Raw genomic sequence first — 22085 nt, forward strand, 5'->3', positions numbered from 1 at the left:
ATATTTTCTACTTACACGTTAATACAATTTTATACTTAGACTGAAGTAATTCCTTCACTATTTTGTGCACAAAAATCGAGAAAACGTCAATGTGTTCCCATTTCATTTTGATTTGGTAAACTCTCTTTGGTACCCTTTTCCCAGCATTGCAGCACATAGACCTCGCATTGAACTTAAGAGCTTAATGCTTGCTATTATAAAATACAATTTCTCAACTCTGTTATTTGTGCTGATTTAACACAACTGAATAACCCCAAACTATCTCCCATATATCCTAACCACAGTCATCTCTTCTACACTACAACAATAATGATTCCTATATCAGTGATCGGTGGCTTATGGTGTGGAAATATTCCCCAATATCTGACACTAAATAAATGATCTTGCATTGATCACCTAAGTGGCGACTGGAGAGCCACGTCCAATGCCCACACAGGGCAGAGGGTTTGTATATGGGGTGCAAAGAGCTGCATTTAATTGACGTCATCCGCCTCTCGTCTCAATACAGAGTGCTGCCCCAAGCACAACACCACACAAAACAATTAGTCCGCATTTCATAAAGCAATCAGTTTGCCATCTACTCTAATGCAACAACTGCTTTATCCATTGACCATGTGAATGACATGGGTGTTATTGAAGGCTTTGTGTCCGAGTTAGCTTTCACCCCACTGCATTTATGAATCAATTTTTGTCCATAAAAGAAGCGTTAACACTTAAGCTATTTTAGTGGCGATGCATTATAAGCTGTCAAATATAGGAGAGAGCGCCGCGGTAACGATTCAGGCTTTTCAAAATCAACCAGCCCATAAACTCCCCAACCCCCCCTTTTTTTTAGTAATGGCTCTTTTCAAAAAGCTGGGCTGAGGGCATGTTGTTTCGTTATGTAGCTGTTCTCATTGAGATGTAATATGCAGGTTGACGTGTATTGGGATGAATCTTGTCCTGGAGGCAGAGCTGAGTGATTTCTAGATGGGCCAGCGGCAAAGTCAAACTTGGCTATACAAACTGTGCCTTTGGTCTTCATTTAAGGTTAGCACTTTGGTTAAGGTTAGGGTTAGGGTTAAGGTTAGGTTTAAAATCCGATTTTATGACTTTGTTGCTGTGCCATCTAGTGGCTACCCTGCAGAGCTGCCTCCAGTACATGAGTCATCCTAATAAATGACAACGTGCATTTAATATATTAACAACACCAATGACTAAACGTATCTCAACACAGTTTATTCCCCCTCCGTATTTATTATTCATGCTTTTTTTGTACTATTAAATATCAACACAATATCGACATTCAAAAGAAAACACATTTGTGCATTCTTATCATACAGTTTCTATTTGCTATGGAAATATGTGTTTTTGTTCCTTATTGTTGAGTGCTAAACAAATGAGAGTGAAAGCCCAGGCTGCAGGAATCAATAGAGATTCACTGATGATGGGGGTCAGGGCGTCATACTGGGCCAAAGAAATGACAAGTCACATCATACACAAGGTTTAATTCTATCAATACCAGAGCAATTGTGCTGGATTGTTTGGCCATTGATTCCACTAATGCTTCTGAAATGCCTGACACGGCATAGCTTTTATGGTATTGGCACAAACACAAGTTTTCTACGCGCGGGAGCGAAAGAGGGAGAGGAGGAGAGAGAGAGAGAGTTTCCTATTCCCCAGTAAGTCATACTGCATTATATCTGAAAATAAGAGAAGGGACAGTACTGTATAGTGACCTGGATTTACAGTGGTTTAAATGGACACATACAATTAGATTTTGGATTTGTCAATAACTCAGCCATCTTTCGACCAATCCCTTAGCTTTTCTCAAACTAGGTTAAGACATGCACCATTGGCCAAATACACTACACATTTGACATTTCCTGCGTGGCAGGAACGTTGTCCTGCAAAAAGGGTGATCAAATACGTCTGTAGCATTGTTCTGTCTTGCATTGAGCACACCAAATCCCTCAACAATAACCCAGAGGATAATGTTCCGCCAATAACCTCTGGGTCCTCTTTATTAGATGGCTCCCTGAGGATGAGCAGGAAAGTAATACTCTGTTTAGAGACCCTCAGAGGAGAGGCTGGCTGGTTATACGTCAATAGCGTTTTTGGAGTCGGAACACACCAGACATTGACTGTTGAGTGGCTGCCTGTAATACCATTAGCTGCATTATCGTACACTAGAGCCTGGAGAGCTGTCATTTCCTTAATTAAGGGCCCAGCGCAGGGGCTTGGTGGTCAGGGGCCGAGCCAGTCTCTCTGGGCCCCTTATATTAATGGTTGATTTCTGCTGGAGCAGCAAGGAGCTCCAGACCCTACAGGCAAAAATATCAAATTCATTCATTATTCCACCAATAAGTGGAATTATGGAGTCAAGGTATTACATGGGAAGAAAAGCAAAGCACATGGCAGTGTGGATTGGATTTTTCAGCCACTTCTGGCGTCAGTAATTACAGGATCACCAGAGAATATGGGATAGAGGGGGGGGGGGGGGGGGGTATAGAGACTGACTAAAGACTGTCTTCCCATTAAGAAATTATTACAGGGTAAAAACAATGTTTTTGAAGTATAGACCCCCCTGTTGCTGCTCAGTGTAGTTATTGGTCATCGTCAGTATGTAAATGCAACTGATAACAGGGAAGTAGCATCCTCCCATAGTTATCCTCTCTTACATGGCCATGGGTCTTCCTCCAACAGGAAGTACTCTTGGCCTGCTCTTACCTGCCTCTCCTTCTGCCTTGAAGTGGACCAGGAGCCAAGCAGACTGGAGAGCACAAATGGGACAGGATGAGGTCAATTGGAGAGAAGGGGTAATGCTCATCGCAAAGGTCAAGAAGGAGAGGGTGTGATGAAGAGTGAGAGAGACGGGGGGGTGGAGAGGAGGAAGAGGGGGAGAGTTGGAGAGAGAGAGAGAGAGAGCATTTGTGCAGGCAGCTCTCAGGGGAGCAAAACACTTTGCACATGAGTACATCTGTTGCGGTCCATTCTCCTCATTCCCCAAGCAATGTCAACCTGATTACCTCAGGGTTGAAAGAGACCAATAACAATCCCAAATTATTCCTCATCCTTTTATGGTCATCAGTGCAGCATGGACGGTGAAATCAGGGCCTGCCTGAGAGAGCTGTAAGCCTGTTAGGAGAGCTGGAGAATGCTGAGGTGCCTCCCTTCCTATTGATGGGAGCCTCTTCTGAAATTACTTAAATTATATTTGTGGTAAATAGGATTCAGCCTGATCTGGTGCCCCCTTCATCGTCACGCAAGAGGGTTTCTCTTTAACCATAGCTCTCTGTCTGGATCTCTATCCAATGTGTTTTCCTGTCACAAACAAAGTGATTTGTGGAGTAATACGGCTTCAAATGAAGAGCAAATAAGTGATTCATCATTATATGCAATTCATTTCAAAAGTACTCTACATGACTAAAACTATGTGGACACTAGGGCTGTTGCGGTGACCGTATTACCGCCACACCGGTGGTCACGAGTGGTGAAGGCAGTCAGATTCCACATGACCATTTAGTCACATGTGATTAGGCTTCTCCAAGCTCTGATGTGGCTGCTGGTCATTAGTAGTCTACCAAATGTGCTAACTGCCTGGTACTCAGCCCTCTATTGTCCCTCTAATCACTCTGACATCAATGCAAATTAAATCAAAAATCACATTAAACACTTCTTGAGAGCCCATGAGCTCATGTCTCATGTCAACATTTCTATAGGCTATGCAATTACTAAAAAGAGGAGGATCCCATCAATTTTCTATAGACTACGTCTACTATATTTATTTCTCAACTTTCCTAATATTAAGCACATTGCTTATATTTTAAACAGGAGTATTGCATACCTGACTGGCATGAAAACGAACCACGAGAAAAGCGTCCTCCATTCGCTATTTAAGTGAATAGATTAAATGTATTTTTCCCCCGCTGCCCCTGTTTCGAGACAGGTGCATGATAATGGTCCATTCTAAATCAAAACAAATATCACACATATATTATTTAGTATATGTAAAGACAAGATTAAATCAAGAATAGTCTGATGGGTGACAATATCAGCCTATTACTTCTGAATTATATATTATCACTTGTGAATGATGCCCAGCATAAGAAACAATGCCTTTTTGTTGTTGTTGACTTTTTCGATTCATAGTGGCACACCTCATGTAGCCTAGCCCATAGGTCTATATGTTTTGATAAGGTTTGTATCACAACTAAAGTGGCCAAATAAATTCCTAAAATTAAGCACATTAATGCGCTTTACAAGGGCTGTAGAGCCTAACTGGTATATATAAGCAGCGCGAGAGTTTCAAGTTTGGGGAAGATCATTTTCACCATAAAAATGCACCTTTATAATAAAAGCATTACATGCATAATTGTATTTGCGGTCACTTTTGATAATGGTGTTTTCCGCTAATGGAACATTCTCGCTTACAGGCTACTTCCATGTGTGCATTGCTGCGCTTATAATGTGAAGAAATAGCCACATAGTTTATCAACATTTTAAGCTAAACGTTCTGATCTGTTGCGTCAGCCACATTGCTTAACATTTTTTTGAGGGATGCTAGTGGTTGTATTAATTTGGGATCTATCGCATCCCATAACTGTCCCAGACTATATTTGGAATATTTATTTCTTGCACAGAATAGAATAGGTCGACTTTTGTACTATGGGGGACAGTAGAATGACATAGGCTAGTGCTTTTGCTGTTCGTTAGTCCTAATCATCTTGTTAGCAGACGAAAAGTAAACGTGGACAGTTCTTTCAATATCTTCTTTCAATATGCACGTCGGAATTGGATAAGGACTCTTGCAGTTGCATCCCCGATGTGTCTGTCTTCACTTGTAGCCTGTGAGAAAGAGCTGATCACATGATAGAGTCGCATCATGTGGCCTAACATTTGTAGAAGAACTAAAGTTACATTAATAACTCTAAATTAAGCATATAGGAATACATATTTATTTGGTAACCGCTCAACACAATAGCCGCATGTGCGCATTCCCTCAAATCTCCTTTCTATTTTATTCAGCTTTGTTAAATTGTATTCTTCATACTATAAAAGAATGCCACGGAATTCAAAGCAAATCTTGTCTGCTAAATGAACTAGTGTAGCCCACAGCCATTTGGAATAGCCAGATCAGGACCTAACATAAGGACAACTTAGAGTATGCTATTCTGTCCTTTTGAAATAGACTACATTTTCTTCATATCATGCTTCTTTAGACCTGTCTAAAATAAATATTGGATTTATGGTGAAGGTGTATGCTATATTACATGGATTTATTAGACTTTTTAAAATGTAGATGTTCCAAAGGTCTGCATCAGTGGCTTGTAGACTATGTGTGGAAGCCAGGAGATGCTAAATGTGTTTATGTTAATTAACAGGCAATTACCGTGAGACCGACAGTTATTTGCTAAAAAAATCACCGGCTGACAAAATTTTGTGACCGCCACAGCCCTAGTGGACACCTGCTCGTCGAACATCTCATTCCAAAATCATGGGCATTAATATGGAGTTGGTCCCCCTTTTGCTGGTATAACAGCCTCCACTCTTCTGTGAAGGCTTTCTACTAGATGTTGGAACATTGCTGCGGGGACTTGCTTCCATTCAGCCACAAGAGCATTAGGGAGTTGAGCACTGATGTTGTGCGATTAGGCCTGGCTCGCAGGGGTTGAGGTCAGGGCTCTCTTCCACACCGATCTCGACAAACCACTTCTGTATGGACCTCGTTTTGTGCACGGGGGCATTGTCATGTTGAAACAGGAAAGGGCCTTCCTCAAACTGTTGCCACAAAGTTGGAAGCACAGAATGGTCTAGAATGTCATTGTATGCTGTAGCGTTAAGATTTCCCTTCACTGGAACTAAGGGGCCTAGCCCGAACAGCCCCAAACTATTATTCCTCCTCCACCAAACTTTACAGTTGGCACTATGCATTGGGGCAGGTAGGGTTCTCCTGGCATCCGTCAAACCCAGTGATTCATCACTCCAGAGAACGTGTTTCCACTGCTCCAGAGTCCAATGGCGGTGAGCTTTACACCACTCCAGCTGACGCTTGGCATTGCACATGTTGATCTTAGCTGCTCGGCTGCTCGGCCATGGAAATGCATTTCATGAAGCTCCCGACAAACAGTTATTGTGCTGACATTGCTTCCAGAGCCAGTTTGCAACTCGGTAGTGAGTGTTGCAACCGAGGGCAGATTATTTGTTTTGCGCTACATGCGTCAGTACTCGGTGGTCCCGTTCTGTGAGCTTGTGTGGTCTACCACTCCGCAGCAGAGCCGTTGTTGCTCCTAGACGTTTCCACTTCACAATAACAGCACTTACAGTTGCCGGGGCAGCTCTAGCAGGGCAGAAATGTGACGAACTGACTTGTTGGAAATGTGGTATCCTATGACGGTGCCACGTTGAAAGTCACTGAGCTCTTCAGTAAGGCCATTCTACAGCCAATGTTTGTCTATGGAGATTGCGTGGCTGTGTGCTCTATTTTATACCCCTGTCAGCAACGGGTGTGGCTGAAATAGCCGAATCCACTCATTTGAATGGGTGTCCACATACATTTGTATATATAGTGTATCAAAGAAAGAAACAGTGATATCTATGTGAACTGTTCACAACCCTTACATTACTGTAGGCAGAAAATGTAGAATGTACGGTGAACTCACCGCGTCCAAAGAGCGGCCGCCTGTCAACCTGCGTTGCATCTGGCCAAACGAGAGCAGTGGCAGAACAATTAAGAGGCAGCCGGTGGCGTCTGTGGGTGGAGACTGGGCCGGGGATGGGGAAGGGGACAGGGGCCGGTGCGGGGGGCGACTAGACACCCACATATCACGCTTGACACATCAGCCTCGGGCCCTCAGGCTATCCTACACTAATGCTGTCCCACTTTCTGCCCCCTGTCCCACAAAGCTTCTGTTCCCCCCCAATACTCTGCCTCCACATCGTCCACTCTCATAACAGTATCATAATAATGGATTACACTGCTACTGTGCAGCATCTATCATCCCAGAATCACAGAAAGTGCTCCAGTCTGCATAGGAGTCTATCTCACCTCAATCCCCAGCAATGTGAAGCAGGGTGCTAACCTCCAAATAAGGATTTATACAACTCACTATTAGTCAGGGGGTGACACGGTGAAAATGCAAAGTTCTGCAATGTTTTAACTATATAGATTCTATGGGCATAACAACAAACATGGTGAAGGGGGGGGGGGGGGGGGGCAGAACCGACCCTCCATTCTCTCTAACAGAATTTCCACAGTACACAACATTCTCATAGTGCCGTCACGCTGTGGAGGGAGGGGAACGTACAGGATCGACTATTGCTTTGAAGCCCGTAACTCCATTTCCCAAGAAAAGAAGCATCACAATGTTATTTCACATCCTCAGATATGAAGGGGGGGGGGAAAAAACATAATAACTTCTCGATAGCCTGGATCTTGACTGCCCTATACCCCCCCCCCCCCCCCCCCCCCCCCCCCCGCACCCCCTCCCCTGCACCCCCGCCTCCTCCACACACCCTTTTCTCTTCCCTCAATCTTTGGTTTCAAAGGAAGCGAATCAGCCAGAAGGACAGAAGGTTATGCATTAGTACTGGTCATTGCTCAAAGAACGAGCGCTATAAATAATAAAGGGCTGTGAAGGACACATGGGCTTGGATGGATCTCTGGTTCACGCCACACAAGTCAAAGACAACATTGTAATTTCCATTCCCTGCTTCAATTATTTCCAAACATCAACGAACGTGTCAACGCCAAGGAGCTGTGACGTTTCTTTGTTAGTCCAACATGAAGAGCTTTTTGATATTGTTTATGGAAACTAGACTATGCAATACATATTTCTTTGAAAAGTATCATTTCCCCCAGAGTATGGTGAGAACAGAATAAAGTGTATTATAGTATTCATTACATTTCCTTTGCCACTGGCAAAGTGCCCTCAATATAATTTGCTTTACAATATTTGTTTGTTCAGCAACGCAAAGGTTAACAATTCATTTCTACTGTATCTGCACAATATATTCAACAGATCATAATATCAGTCACTTTGAAGTGCTCAGTGTCACTATGAATGTAATCTACATGACTGGGGTTTTTATGTGTAAAACGGATGACCTTCTCTCCGTGTCCATCTCCATCTTCCTTATTCTCTCCTTGTTCCTCAATGCTATCTGATCTGTGATGGTAAAGATAGCGAAGATAGCCCACGGGAACTCCGGGCGCATTAGAGAATGTATTACACCTGCTTTATAGGCATGCAGCTGAAATCCTCCTAATGAGATCAACCTCCTGGAGAGAAAGAGAGAGAGAGAGAGAGAGAGAGAGAGAGAGAGAGGGAGAGAGAGTCCTACTCCCTTTCTTCTTCTCCTTTATCCTAGTCTCTTTAACTTTACTGAGCTGGTCCCATTCACACACTGTGTCTCTACCACTTCATTACTTAACCCCAGCACAGCAGGACATTACAGGCCTCTTTGCATTAGCAAGCAGCCAAACCCCCCCCCCCCCCCTCCAGTCACTCGCCCTGCTCACTAAGCTGATTACACAAAAATAATAGGTGCGGGGGGCTGCCTCCAGCAGTGTTTGTCTTTGTGTTTATGCAGAAGAGTGAAAGGCAGGTTGAAGGAGACAAGGGGATGAGGAAGTGGGAGATAAGTGAGTGATGGTATGAAATGCAATACATGCTGATCCTAATAAAATAAAAAAGTTTCTTCCTGGTGATAACAATATTTTTATACTGGCGTATCAACTACCACTTCGGTAATCCAAATCATTTAAATTATTTCAGTGAGGTACTGTACAGTAGCTGCCAGAGTGCAAAAAAACAGAAATATATTTTCTTATTAAGATGAATGAGTAACTGCTCTTACGAAATACAACAAATGAAGAGATGTAGGGTATTATACAGTAGTCTGTCTAGACCTTTTCTTCGGAATGACCTCCAATCGCATACATCAATAGAAGATTCCTTTTTCTCTCCTCTTTTTAGTCTGTAGGTGACCTTTCTGAAAATGTTCCTCCATTTTGGCAGAATCGGTATAAGTGCAGGCCATTTCATGTAAACAGTAAGTGTATGAAATGAGTGGCCCTGTCGTTCCAGCCAGGCTCTATTTGACAGCATGATGATAGAAGCGTCACATCCTTGGGAGAGTAAATGCAAACTGACAAGAGATGAGCCTTTGGTTGCGGAATATAATACCCGAATTGTGCTCCGAGTGCCTTATTATCTTGTCTGCTGGTGTTTGAAAGGGGGAGATTTGCTTGAGAGGGGAAGACAGAAACTGTACACAGCCACGCCATCTCGCCCCCCACGGGGGGAAAATAGCGTGGCTTCCTAACCACAGCTTTCGCAACCTAATGTCCATTTTTCCTAGGCAATAAATACATGTCATCAGGATGTTGTGGTGCCTCATGGCTTCTGCTAGCTGGAGTGGAAGGCTATTTGCACAGCCGTGAGAAATGAGCTTTTAAAAAAAAAAAACGTGTGAAACCATTTCACCAGTGAAGGGAGCATGGCTGGGTGTGTGGTAGACAAACATTACTCCCAATGACATTGTCTATCAGTGCTTCCTGAGCACTCAACCGAACCCGAAAACACCCAGAACGTACGCACCTTCACTTCAATCAACTTTTTTTTTGCAGCAGCAGCAATCAGAAATTTGTACTTATCCACTTAACTGTCAAAAATTCTATTAAAGCCAAAAGCAGCACTCTACTCTATACAAAACAGTTCATCACAAAATAACCTGGCTGAACCTGAACTCGCTCACTGTGTTGACGCCGTCAGAAAGAGTCACTGAATGTCATTCTCACACTCTTTCTGCTATTTTCCTCTGCTGGCTCTCAACCCACTATAGCTCATAGCCACCTAGAAGAATATATGCGCTTTCAGCCATACAGTCTCCAAGGACATGCTTTTGTTGACCGCTGCATTGGATATTTTCAAGAGCATGGTGTGAAACCATATTGTGTAGGTTTCGACAAACGCCTCTATCATTGTGTACAGTGAGGCTGACCCAGTGGTACGATTTTAACAATGAGGACGCAACAATGCAAAACTGATTTTTCTTGCCCGGGAGGATTTTTATGTAAAAGTGGAGATAAAGAGCTGGCGAACTGTACAATATCTACAAAATCAAATAAACAGGATGATGAACCAAAGGGTCGAACTAAACCTAATTAAATAGAGCTCTTAAAAGAAAAACTCTGGCTTCCAAGTACACTTGTTAACCCGGCAGCATGACGACCTTTGACCTGTTCCTGTCTGTCAGGCAACCTATTCCTGTCTGTCAGACAAACAAAGAAATTAGTTTAAATAAGGGGAAAGGGGATACCTAGTCAGTTGTGCAACTGAATGCATTCAACTAAAATGTGTCTTCCGCATTTAACCCAACCCGTCTGAATCAGAGATGTGCGGGGGGGACTGCCTTAATCGACGCCCACGTAATCGGCACCGGGGAGCAGTTGTTGTTGACTGCCTTGCTCAAGGGCAGAACGGCAGATTTCTCCATCTTGCCGGCTCTGGGATTTGAACCAGTGACCTTTCGGTTACTGGCCCAACGCTCTTAACCACTATCCATCATGCATCTGACCAACGGGAACATTACATTTCACATCACGATCAATTAACGTTCAGAAGCATGAATTACAATCGAAATATCTTCCGATTATACACATACTCGAAGGTCCCCACAGGAAAATGCTACTTTCCGCATTCCCCGTAACTCTCAATACTCTATGCCCTCTTCAATCGCCACATTTGACAGTCGCAACTACAACCAGGAAATGGACCTCTTCAATAAACGAGGGTGAACAAGGCAATTGTTAAAAAAATATTTTAGCTTAACCTTAACGTTTTAATAGTTAAACGTGATCACATTTTAGTTGTACCATCTGATCGCTGCATTCCTGCATAGAAAGCAAAATGTTGGGCAACGCACCACAAAAGGTTTCGCACACTGAAACCAATCGCCATAGCCCTCTTTACAGGTGATCCACAATCAAATGGACATCACCTATCCACACATGATTACAATTAATACATGTGCTTTTCTGAACAAATGGTTGACTTAATCACTGTCTGGTTATTCATAAGGCCTGTCTTTAGCTTAGGTGACAGAGGGCATAGGACAATCGTCACATGTAGGCTACATTGACCCCACCCACCAAAGTAATGTTAAAAATGACACACAAAAATAAGAAACTTTCCTTTGCTGTTCTGGGTTAAATCATCCACGAACATTGTGAAGAGTTGCGTCACAAAGAGTTAGGAAGTCCATCAACAGCAAATAATATTGTGGATTTTGTCTAATATGTTAGGTTGGTGGCTTGGGACTTCTTAACCAAATCAAAAGTATCTGAAAGGACTCATATTAGTAGCTTAATAACCATTATCCAGAAGGGGTTTGTTCACGGAGTTGAACTTACTATGATTCAGTACATATGGAATCCTTTGTACAGTGCTGAGATACATGGACAATCATAGCTTGGCTAATAAACTGGGGTCAAAATGTAACACAATCTTAAGAGTCCGGATTTCTCTCAACATCCCCCCCAATTTCTTTACTTGGACACATAAAACTACACAACAACACATTGGAGAGGGAAACGCTGGAGCATTGGACATCCACATACATGATCAAACATTTAAACCTCAACTTGGAGACTTCATTATATATATTTTTTTCTGATGAAGAAATTCAAAGTATAATCAATCTCCTTAATAAAACCTGCACATTTATAAAAGTTTGCTTCGATCATCGTAAAGAGATACGTATCCATCCTTAACCTAGAGTACATGCCTCTGTAGTCTACGGCAAAGGGGACTAAAGGAGGCTGATAAGATAGCATGGAGTCTCCATACCTCGCACTCTCATATCCGCACTGAGGTAGCACTGCACTCTACACCCTCTAAAACTGAGCATAGTACTGTAACATAGTCTAAACATGCATAAACAAACGTGTGCACAAAGATACAGTACAACCTTGGCTTAACACTACACTTTTTCTTGTTTGTGAGCAGCAACCATCCTCCTGTCATCCACTTTGCCCTGTGGCCTACAGTTAGAGGAGCAGTGCTGCTTCGTGAGAGGAGTTGAGCTACCTATCTCTCTCTCTCGCGCGCTCGCTCTCGCTCTCTCTCCCCCTCTCTCTCTCTTTCTCTCTCGTTCATCTCCTGACTGTAGCGTTTGGCTGGAGCAAGGAGGCTGGGTAGCCTGGCAACCACATGTCCTGACTGCCTCTATGCTGTGCCAAGTCTCCGGGGAGGAGCAGTGGTTCTGAGGGCACACCCCAGGCACAGCCTACGGGCAGAGTCATGCCTTCCTCCATCAGCCCCACAAGAGACACCAACTCTGGCCAGTCAGTCACATATCAGGACATCCTCTACCAAAACACACCACTCTATTTATAACAGGTGACAGCAGGTGAATTTACATGAATTACAAAATGATAACAGAGTTATGTTAAATACACTATTATAAGAATAACAACTGCCGTTTAAGAAAAGTGCATTGCAGTATGAAGGATGTAATTTCTCATTTAGAATTTTTTTTTAAAACCATTGTAGTCTGTTCAGCAGAAATGGTCTATAATTTAATGTGTGTGTGTGAGAGAGAGATACAGAAATAAAGGGAGGGAGATAGAGAGAGAACAAACAAACATGGACTAATGGGCTTCAGCTGTTATCAGGAGTCTGAAGGTGAAGTGAAAGCAGGCTTGATGCTTATTACAGAGAATTGTAACAGTGTTGAGATGAATGAGTTACCTGTTACCCTAGTCTCTGTGTTGGAGAGCCTAGCCCTGGGATATCCTAAAAAATTCATTTGAATGACAGCTGGAGCCGTACACTGATCAGGACGTGAGGCTGTTTGGAGAACCTTCCCCCAAAATATTTCTCAGAAGTTCAGCCAAGTGGTGCTTTGTGGCAACAACAGAACACAACACTGCCAGGCTACACACTATCGTCCCCTTGCACCACTCACTTGTCTAGTCCCAAAACACACAACCTGTACAGACACACAAACACACACCATACAGTACCTGGCTACTGTATGCTTTATCATAACGGGATAGCTGTCGTCTGATGTATTATTCATTTAGCAATAACCAATGCCTCCCTCGTCTTTTTATGGCCAATGTAACACTGCCTTGTTTATGATTCGTGTTACAGGTAGACTGTTAGAGCATTGCTCCTCTTGGGCACTAATGGCGTTGGAGGACGTCACCAGCAATGGGTCATTCCAGATGTTATTTGTACTAATGAGTGTAAGTGATTTCATGTACTTGATCATTAGAATTCATCCAAAAGGAGATTAGCCCTGATTATACAGTGATAATTAGAAACTCAACTTGTTTTAACGTGATATATTTGTGTTTTTGGCAGCAGGTAGCACACATAAATTAGAAAAGATAGCATCTCTTTTTGCATTATCATAATGCCTCCAAGTCTTAGCACTGAGTGCAGTACATCTATGTAGGGGGTTGTAACACACCTGCTCAATGTTTTCTCTCAGGAAGCGCACCCCCTTCCCTTAACTAACACGTGTGGGGGAGAAAGTCACAATATTGCCAAATAAAAAACATCATGACATGTAAAAGTAAATGAGATGTAAAAATGGTATGTATTGTTGTGCTGACAGTGTTTCAATAGAAAAGGAGTTAAGGTATTGTAGCTAAGTGCAGGCCAAATGCAGAATCCAAATGTTTTTTTTATATGTTTTGTGTGTATGTATGGTGAGTATAATAGATCAATATTTTTCTGTTTTTCTGGTATAATCTGAGCTCGAGGTAGCCTATGCTCTGTTGCCACCTATAAACCCACATCAAACCTTACACATACATTACTGTAAGGCCAAATAGAATCATCTACAATTATGCCATATGGTGACTGCACTCTTCTCGTCAGAATCTGTGTGTACATATTTGGTATTTGTTATTTTGGTACAACATTTTCATAGGATGTTTATGTTACAGAACAATATGTCTTTTTTTGTATTACTATAATACTATCATTATTATGTTTATAATGTAGTATGTTAATATGAGTATGCATTTTCCTACCAGTATAATCACGTATAAGTAGTACTGTAGTAGTTTGTATCAATATTATCTGTAAGACACAATTCAGTTTGTTTTCTTTCATGAAAACATATTAAATCCATTATCTTGTAATTTTACAAGTTCGCCTATCTCTTCAGACCACTAAAAGCCTCTCTGCACACGCATACATTTACTGTAATTTGAAGGGGGTTTATGGAATTTTAGTCAATAATCTTTTACACTGATGTCCATGGGCATTTTCAGAAATAGACGTATTACATCCTTAATGGCTGAGTACTGACTCATAACCTTAAAAGCATGTTCAGATGTGTACTAAGTCTAAAAGTACTGTACCATGAAATAGCCTTTGATGAAAGCACAGATTAAAATGATGTCTTAAATAGACCACATCATAGCCCATCCCATTACCCACACCTGCAGCACAGGATAACAAACAAGTCAACTTTAGCCTCACCATGACATACAATAATGGTTCTATTAGCTCATTTAATTAAAACATTCAAATTGCAATGCCTGAGAGAATTAGTAGAAGAAATAAAGTATGCCTCTGTGGTGCCTTTTTGAAAAGCAGAAATGCATATCTTAGATCCATATTACCATATCAATGTTGGAATCGCTACATGTTTTTTTTTTTAAATGAACCATAAATTTGATGGCACCAAACATTTATTGAGTGATCATTTGGCGTAAGTAAGGATTAGTGAGTGACTGAATGCATCTGAATGATTTTTGTGACCGCACTGACTAAAAACTGAGTGCCAATACTCCCATCAAAAAGGATCTGAGCAAAATCCAAACAAACAAGTTGAAATAATTGAGGTAGTGTATACGCTTTACTTTGAGGCTGAATCTACATGTTACAGCAGTCAATATTAGACATAGTGTTATGACCTTTATAGTTTCATTATAAAACGTGTTTTCATCTCATTAGACCTATTGATTCCTTGTTATGACCTGGGATTAAATTGGACTGCCTGGATAAGTAAATTAGTTGAACTAAAAGCATATTAATTAACTTGGTCACAACTGTAATTGAACCTGAACATGAAATGAATAAGAGAGATAGATAAATACACATTTTCTATCTGTTAAAATGACATCCATTTCTTACTAATTAGTATCTCTTAATATTCTAATTGTGGGATTTGAATGTAATTCCCTATAAGAGCTATAGGCCATTTTCCAACAATTATTAATTTGACCATCATTTCAATGTCTAAATTGCAAATTTTATATTAAGTGATTTAAATGTGTTTACTGTATATACTTTTAATAAATATCAATTCATCTTCATACCGTTATTTGCCATTGGACTACAAAAAAACATTTGTTAGTTGCTTACATAATAATACATTGTGATGATCCACCACTGCAGAGATAATCAAGCACAAGCACATTTCACAAACCAAAACCAAAGCCAGAGATTCTCACCACTTGCTCAATTCATAGGCATTTTTTTTCCTGATACAATATAGCCTAACATTCTCTCTAATTTGGCATATTTTGTCACAACGTTCACACTTTTCACTTTCACACAAGCAACAAAATATAAAACGTCACGTTCCAAGACGTAGGCTGCGTTTACACAGGCAGCCCAATTCTATTTTTCTCTCTCACTAATTGGTCTTTTGACCTGTCAGATCAGCTCTGAGAAAGATCTGATGTAAAAAGATCTGATGTGATTGGTCAAAAGACCAATTAGTGGAAAAATGAAAGAATCGGGCTGCCTGTGTAAACGCAGCCATAGATGCTTATTTTCAAAGTTATGAAAGGAAGGGTCACTTGTCACAAATATTTTCGTCTGTCCTACCAATCTAATCTATGTAAACTATACAAACACTAATTCCTAAATGTGTATGCCTATGCCTAAAGGCACATTGCAACTCCAAGTGTGATATTTGAACAACTCCAAGTGTGATATTTGAATAATCACCTGATGGGGACTCTCACACATTCTATTTGAAAATGTTACCACACCTAAACTTCTCAAGATAAACTTCTAAAGATAAATCAATTAATCAATTAACGCAAGACTCATAACAAAATACCAAATCGTTTATAGGATATGACTTCACTTATATTTCCAGTGAAAAAAAGTCATGAAGACATAATGAACATGTAAAACACCACATCACCTGAAAACTCACCCAAATAACTTTTCTTCTACAATACTACAACTCAGGCAACCAACCCTATTGCATTCACCTCTTCCCTGAATCCCTACACCTCAACTTAGTTAGGTCTATCACCGTCTTCTAGCACCTGCTCCAGCAGCACCTGGTCTCAGACAGCCCTATCCAACACACACAGAAGCAGAGCATTTCCCTGTCCTCTCGTGCCACGACCAGTCCCCGAAGGGAGAGGAGAGACTGAGAGCTGTCCTGTCCATGGACTCACCATAGAGCTTGTTGGGAATGTCCTCTCTGTCCCTGGCCTCTGAGGACAGGAGCAGGGACTCGTCGTTGAGCTCGCTATCTGGGGTGGCCGCTTTGTCCTCGGCCCGGAGTTCCGCCACGCTCATCTCGCTGCGCAGGGAGAGCAGCGGCTTGCTCAGCTGCCCTGTAATCATCGGATCGTGGAGGGAGCTGGGGAGCCCAGGTGGGGAAAACAACAGAACAACGGGGTTAGATTTGCCTCGCAGCACACTACTCTACACCGGCTTGTTCTCTCTGTCTACCCCCCTTCACTCTCCCCTTCTCTCTATCCCGGTGTCTCCCCTCTATCGCTCACTCATCACTCTCTCTCTCCCGCCTTTCCCCTCCCTCTCTCTCTCTAGCGCTCTCTCTTGTATCTGAGACTGGTGCTTCTCCCGCTGATATTGCTGGCTGCAGCCTGCCCAGTGAAGAGCGGTTAAGGTTCGTATGGCTTTGCCATTATACCTTTCAGCCTTAAAGGTTCTCCACACCTCCCCAGGCTCGATAATACCAACAGAACACACGTGTCACATTTTCATCATTACACTCATCCTGTACACGCATACCGTACCTAGAAATTAAATTGCTAAAGATGTATTTGCTATTACAAAAAAAATATCTATGTAGACAGTTTATTCATTTCTCAAAGGTAAAGCCTGCACGATACTTTCAGTAAGAGCAAGAAGTCAAATGTGTCATTATTGTTATGCATTAGTCAGAGGCAACCAGTGAACGATCAAGGCCTCTTCCAATCAAGAGCAGGAATAGATCACGGCATATCATAGGTCCTCCCCAAATTACGTTTAGAAATTCCAATGTCTCACATTTTACAAAACAAAAACCACCATAAACTGGAGGGAATTAGAATGACTGTCAATGAATTATTAACAACGTAATGTATAGTGTAATGAAGTAACCTGGCTAATTACTGATGTGCAACTATCTAAAAGTGCACAAAATAAATAAACCAACAAAAAGCATACATACCTAAATGAAGCTCCACTAAATGACAAAAAAAAGCGTAAACGATTATCTTCTGAATGTCCAAAAAATCTGACAGAAACCAATTAAAACATGCTCGCCACCACAGAGCAGAGACCAGCTAGTGCATGATGCTTGCTACAAAAACAGAAACAGCCTCCTCGACCTTGTTGCATCTGAATAGCCACTGCGGGTTCAAGCCTGAGGTTGCTTCCAAGACAAGCACTGGAGACGTCAACTCTACTTTCTCTCCTCTCTCTCTCTCTCTCTCTCTCTCTGCCTCTCCTGTGTCTCCTCTCCCTCGTGTCACCTCAGACTGTTCCCCCTCCCTCCTGCTCTGAGACACACAAAGAACCGCAGCAACACAGTGGGGTAAAACTCTGTCCCACTCATGCTGCCTTATTTATGGACAAGAACATTCAGTCTAAATGGGTTGGAGATGGGGACAGGTGACCAGCATGTATGGCGAGAGGGAAAGGGGGGGTCAACCTTGCCCCTGCGCCAGTACACCACCACCCCCACTCCTGCCAGGGTGGTCGATGTTTTCCTGCCCAGAGGGGCTCTTTTAATGCGCTCATCAGAGGAATCGGGGGGGCTTTGATATGACATGATAATCTATGAAAATGTTCATCAATGGAAATAGTAGCTGTCATCCAAAGGCGAGCTGGCTGGTCAATACTCATATCCCTGGTAACAATGTCGCTTGTCATCTGGGCTTCATTGGTGGAGCACTTAAATATGGAACTCTGAGCATAAATGCACCTCTCTGCCTGGCGAGGTAAACACATTTCCCCCTCTGTCTGAGGCTGGTCTGTCTGAGGCTGGTCTGCATCCATTTGGGCCCACCCCCACCTCCCATCTCCTATCCTTTGAGTCGCTTGATAGGTCCACTGGAGGGCAAAATTAATACCTAATTGAATCTTGCAGTCATCAAAATAATCAATAGTTTTGTATTATTCATTCTTCACAGTCTGTCGGCTGTTTGAAAGCTCAGAGGGACAGCAGCAGGGAACACGGGCGGTGCTGAAATTTCTCTCGTCATTTCACAATGTAATTTTCACCGGGGCATGAGAGTTCGCAAGACAAAATATAAAATATAATAAAAATGAAGGTAGTGCCTTTTGTTGGAATGTGGGACAAATGAAGAGAAAGGGGAATCTTTTCCCCACCAGTTATGATGAGAAATAGAATAATAATCAAATGACACTTAGAATCAAGGCAGGGTCCAGATCTGTCCATCATTCCATTTCTTTCCTTTTTCCCCTTTTCATCATATAAGGAGTGTTGGTAATGCTGGCATTTCTCTTCCTGATAGACTCTAAACAAGTGGTGGGAATGAGATCACAGCTCTAATCTTCAGTTCCACTGGCCTCTAAGTCTGCTGGAGGATAGGCGCAGCATCCCTCTCTTCCTCCTTCATCCAGGGCTGTTAATTACATGATTAAAAAAGGGCTCTGGGTGCAGCTCTTTAGCCGAAGTGGGAATGGGTGTGTTTGGCGTGGGGGCTTAGGGGTGGAGTGGGGTGAGTATGGGGGGAGTGGGGTGAGTAGGGGGGAGTTGGGTTGCCTTAGTCTCCATGGCCTCAGTGCAGGAACAGGGAAAAGCACTTGGCTTTCACCCCTCGGTCCCTCCCACTCCTCCGTCCCTACCATCAGTGTCCATGAAAGAGGTGGTCAGTACAGAGCCCTCAGCGCTCATCAGATATCCATGCTAATAGCTAATGGCCTTAATGCCGTTGTCCCCCCTGAGCAAGGGACTTCTGCCTCGGTCGACCACGCTCAGCTCAACCGAAATTCAAGGCTTTAGACGCTGGAAGAGAATGATAATGAAGTAATGTTAATAATAATAAAAAGAATAAGAGTAAATGGTAATAACAAGGATAAAAATGGTGGTAATAATAATAATAATAATATTTGCACCCTGTTCTGTGTCAAACATATAGCCTGTCCTTCAGAATCGAGTAAGTTCTAATATAATATTATGACAATCATTATTTTACAATTATAAGTTAATAATCCTGATTTATAACACATTACACAATTGAAATGAATAATCTAGAATGTTCTAAACGCAAAAGGAAATGGTGGATTTACAGTGGCTATTTGTTTTCTGCAAGTTGCCTATTTCTACTCTGTTCCAAAGCTATCATATCCAGGTATTTGACAGTAAATCTATAAACTGATTCAGTATGACAACTATTGTCTTCTTTTATTAAGGCGTCATTGACATACTCACAGTCACTTGTCATAAATTAAGAATAGATCATTCTTTGTGGCAGAATATGTGTTGCTTAAATTTAGATCACAATTGATGTCCCTGAGGAGATAGCAGAGTTGTTACACTTGTGTACAGTGTTTGCGTACAAGATGCAGGGTAAATAAGCCCTTTTTTTCACCTGAAGAAAGTTAGTCTCCAAATAATAATAAAAAGCACACGGAGAAGTTATCTGTGAGAAGTTACAGTGAGAAGTTCTCTGAGATTTAGAAAAACAAATGCCTATAAGTAGGAGCGTTAAAGAGAATATGCTTCAACAAAAATGAGTGATGTCATTGTCACCAATGCTGGTGGGTGGAAGGATAATTCTGGTGAAATGGAAGGATAATGCACCCTACACCCCAGAGATATTGTATAATGTCCCACCCAGCACCTCTATGGCATGCTGCATGTGCTATGAGAGATGATGATTTGTCTCCCCCTTAGGGTAGGGAAACATACTGTTTATCTACCCATTCCCCCACTATGACACGTCTGTTGTGCACTGGGCGGCTTTTACAGTAGTGTCCAGCTATTCCCATGTTAAGACAAAACTATATAAATAAATACATGAAAAAAGGTCAAGTGCAATCTCAAATATACAGTATTTTCAATAAATATGCTCTGATGCTTTCTTATCCTTTATAGACATGTGACCCCAGTGCAATTCATTCAGATTTCTTCATCAAGTGATACCGGTATCATACAGTAAACTGATGGCTAACTTGAAATTTAATGTAAGGCATCTCTCCCATAAGCACATTATTCTCTGAATAGAATAGGACGACTTTTCCCAGAATGACCGTTTAAACCATCCAACAGGAAAATATAAGTTTCTCTTTCATATTTCTCATTAATAATCAATGATTAAGGCTCCCTACCTCCACTAAAATAGAAAATGCTCCAAAATGCCATGCCATAATGGATCAGCGCAGGCCGAAGACTATCAAAGACTGTATATTAAAAAGAGCTCTTTGAAGCCTGTAAACCAGGAGACACAGCAGATCCACAACAAATAAAATAACCTGATTGGTCAGGAGTGTGTTTTTTGTACATCAATCCACAGTGCTGACATTCTGGAGCATCAAAGCCTTTGCTGTGTTTAATCTGACTCCTCCTATAAGGGCAGGTGAAGCTTTCCCTGTGGAAAATGCAACAAGCTTTCGGTCGTGTTCCTCTGCTCAGACGTTGCTGACCAGATCTTACGATACCTGGATAGGTATTTTATGTATCAGCTAACCATATCATATGATATAGCAATCTGGTGCCGTGCAACATCTGAGCAGGGGAAAGCTACCTTTACCTTTACCTTTACCAGTGCGACATATGACTGGTCATTTCGGAACGCATCTCCCTCAGCATTCTACAGAACAGGTCTAACCTACACTACATACTGTAGATCTGCTCAAAACCGTCTTAGTGAAACAGCAATGTATCAACTTTAAGAAGGTCACTTCATCTTCATGTTAATTCCAATACCTCTTGTAGTCAGCATTTACCAAAATCTGCAATTAGATTTCATTTAAAAAACAAAACATTACAAACTCAGACAGCTGTGCAGAGGGGAAAAAAGAGAGGGAAACAGAGAGTGTTATCACTGGGCCAACGTTACATTTGCCACTATCACGACTGAAAGGCACAGAGAGCCACACAGCACCATGGGAGTTTAAAGTCAACTTCCCCCAGCCATCCCCCACCCACCCCTGGGACCTGCACCATAACCACATTCTCATGAAAGGTGTGAAAATCTGATTTCCCAAAAAGGATTGGTAATTTTCTATGAGGGAAGAGGCAGCGATCGATAAATCATTGCTAAATAGATTGTAAAGAAAAAAATGATTCCCCACTGGTGTCAGTGCATTAGAATTCTCCTGAGGATGGATAAGCGAAGGTGGGGGTGGAACTCAATCTCAATAAAGCAGAGACAAATCATGCCTATAGCACCCATCTGGACCCAAGCCACACCACTACCACAGCAGAGTAAAGCCTTATAAATATCATTCTAGTTTGAGAGGCAGGAGAATGAGCACAAATGTTTTTACTCTACTGGTTCCCACGTGTTTGTTTTGTCTGATGCCCCCCCCCCCCAACAACAAATAGAATAGGAGCCTATCATAGCCTGTAATGTTCTCTCAGGCCAATCCGGCTACGGCAGCCTCAGATGCCAGGAGTGACTTTTTGCAGTGAACGTCATTGAATGTATCACTTCATTGAGTTGTCATGTCAACAGGGAGTGTTAGTCATCCACTGTCTAATACAAACTAATTGCAGAAGGGGGCAGTGGGTCGGATCTACTGGTTGATCATAATTAGGGGAGAAGCAATACTCTGAATGTCAACTAGAGGAAGACATTGTTTTCCTGCTTAGATAGAAATTAATAGCTGATCCCAGCCCACATCTATCACATT

The 22085-nt window shown here is 42.0% G+C and overlaps 1 protein-coding gene across 2 annotated transcripts in view; it reads right to left on the reverse strand.

Moving 5' to 3' along the window:
• Positions 1–17823, reverse strand: part of LOC139531934 (POU domain, class 6, transcription factor 2-like) — a 99059-nt gene extending 81236 nt beyond the window's left edge. For both annotated transcript variants that reach the window (XM_071328949.1, XM_071328948.1), the window contains exons 1-2: positions 17431–17823; positions 16427–16614 (exon numbers count right to left, since the gene is read on the reverse strand). In XM_071328949.1, the coding sequence (XP_071185050.1) occupies positions 16427–16598 (172 nt within the window). In that variant the 5' untranslated portion in view covers positions 16599–16614; positions 17431–17823. The remainder of the gene's footprint in view (positions 1–16426; positions 16615–17430) is intronic.
• Between the last annotated feature and the right edge of the window lie 4262 nt (positions 17824–22085).

Source organism: Salvelinus alpinus, chromosome 10 (assembly GCF_045679555.1).
Source record: "Salvelinus alpinus chromosome 10, SLU_Salpinus.1, whole genome shotgun sequence".
NCBI classification, from domain to species: domain Eukaryota; kingdom Metazoa; phylum Chordata; class Actinopteri; order Salmoniformes; family Salmonidae; genus Salvelinus; species Salvelinus alpinus.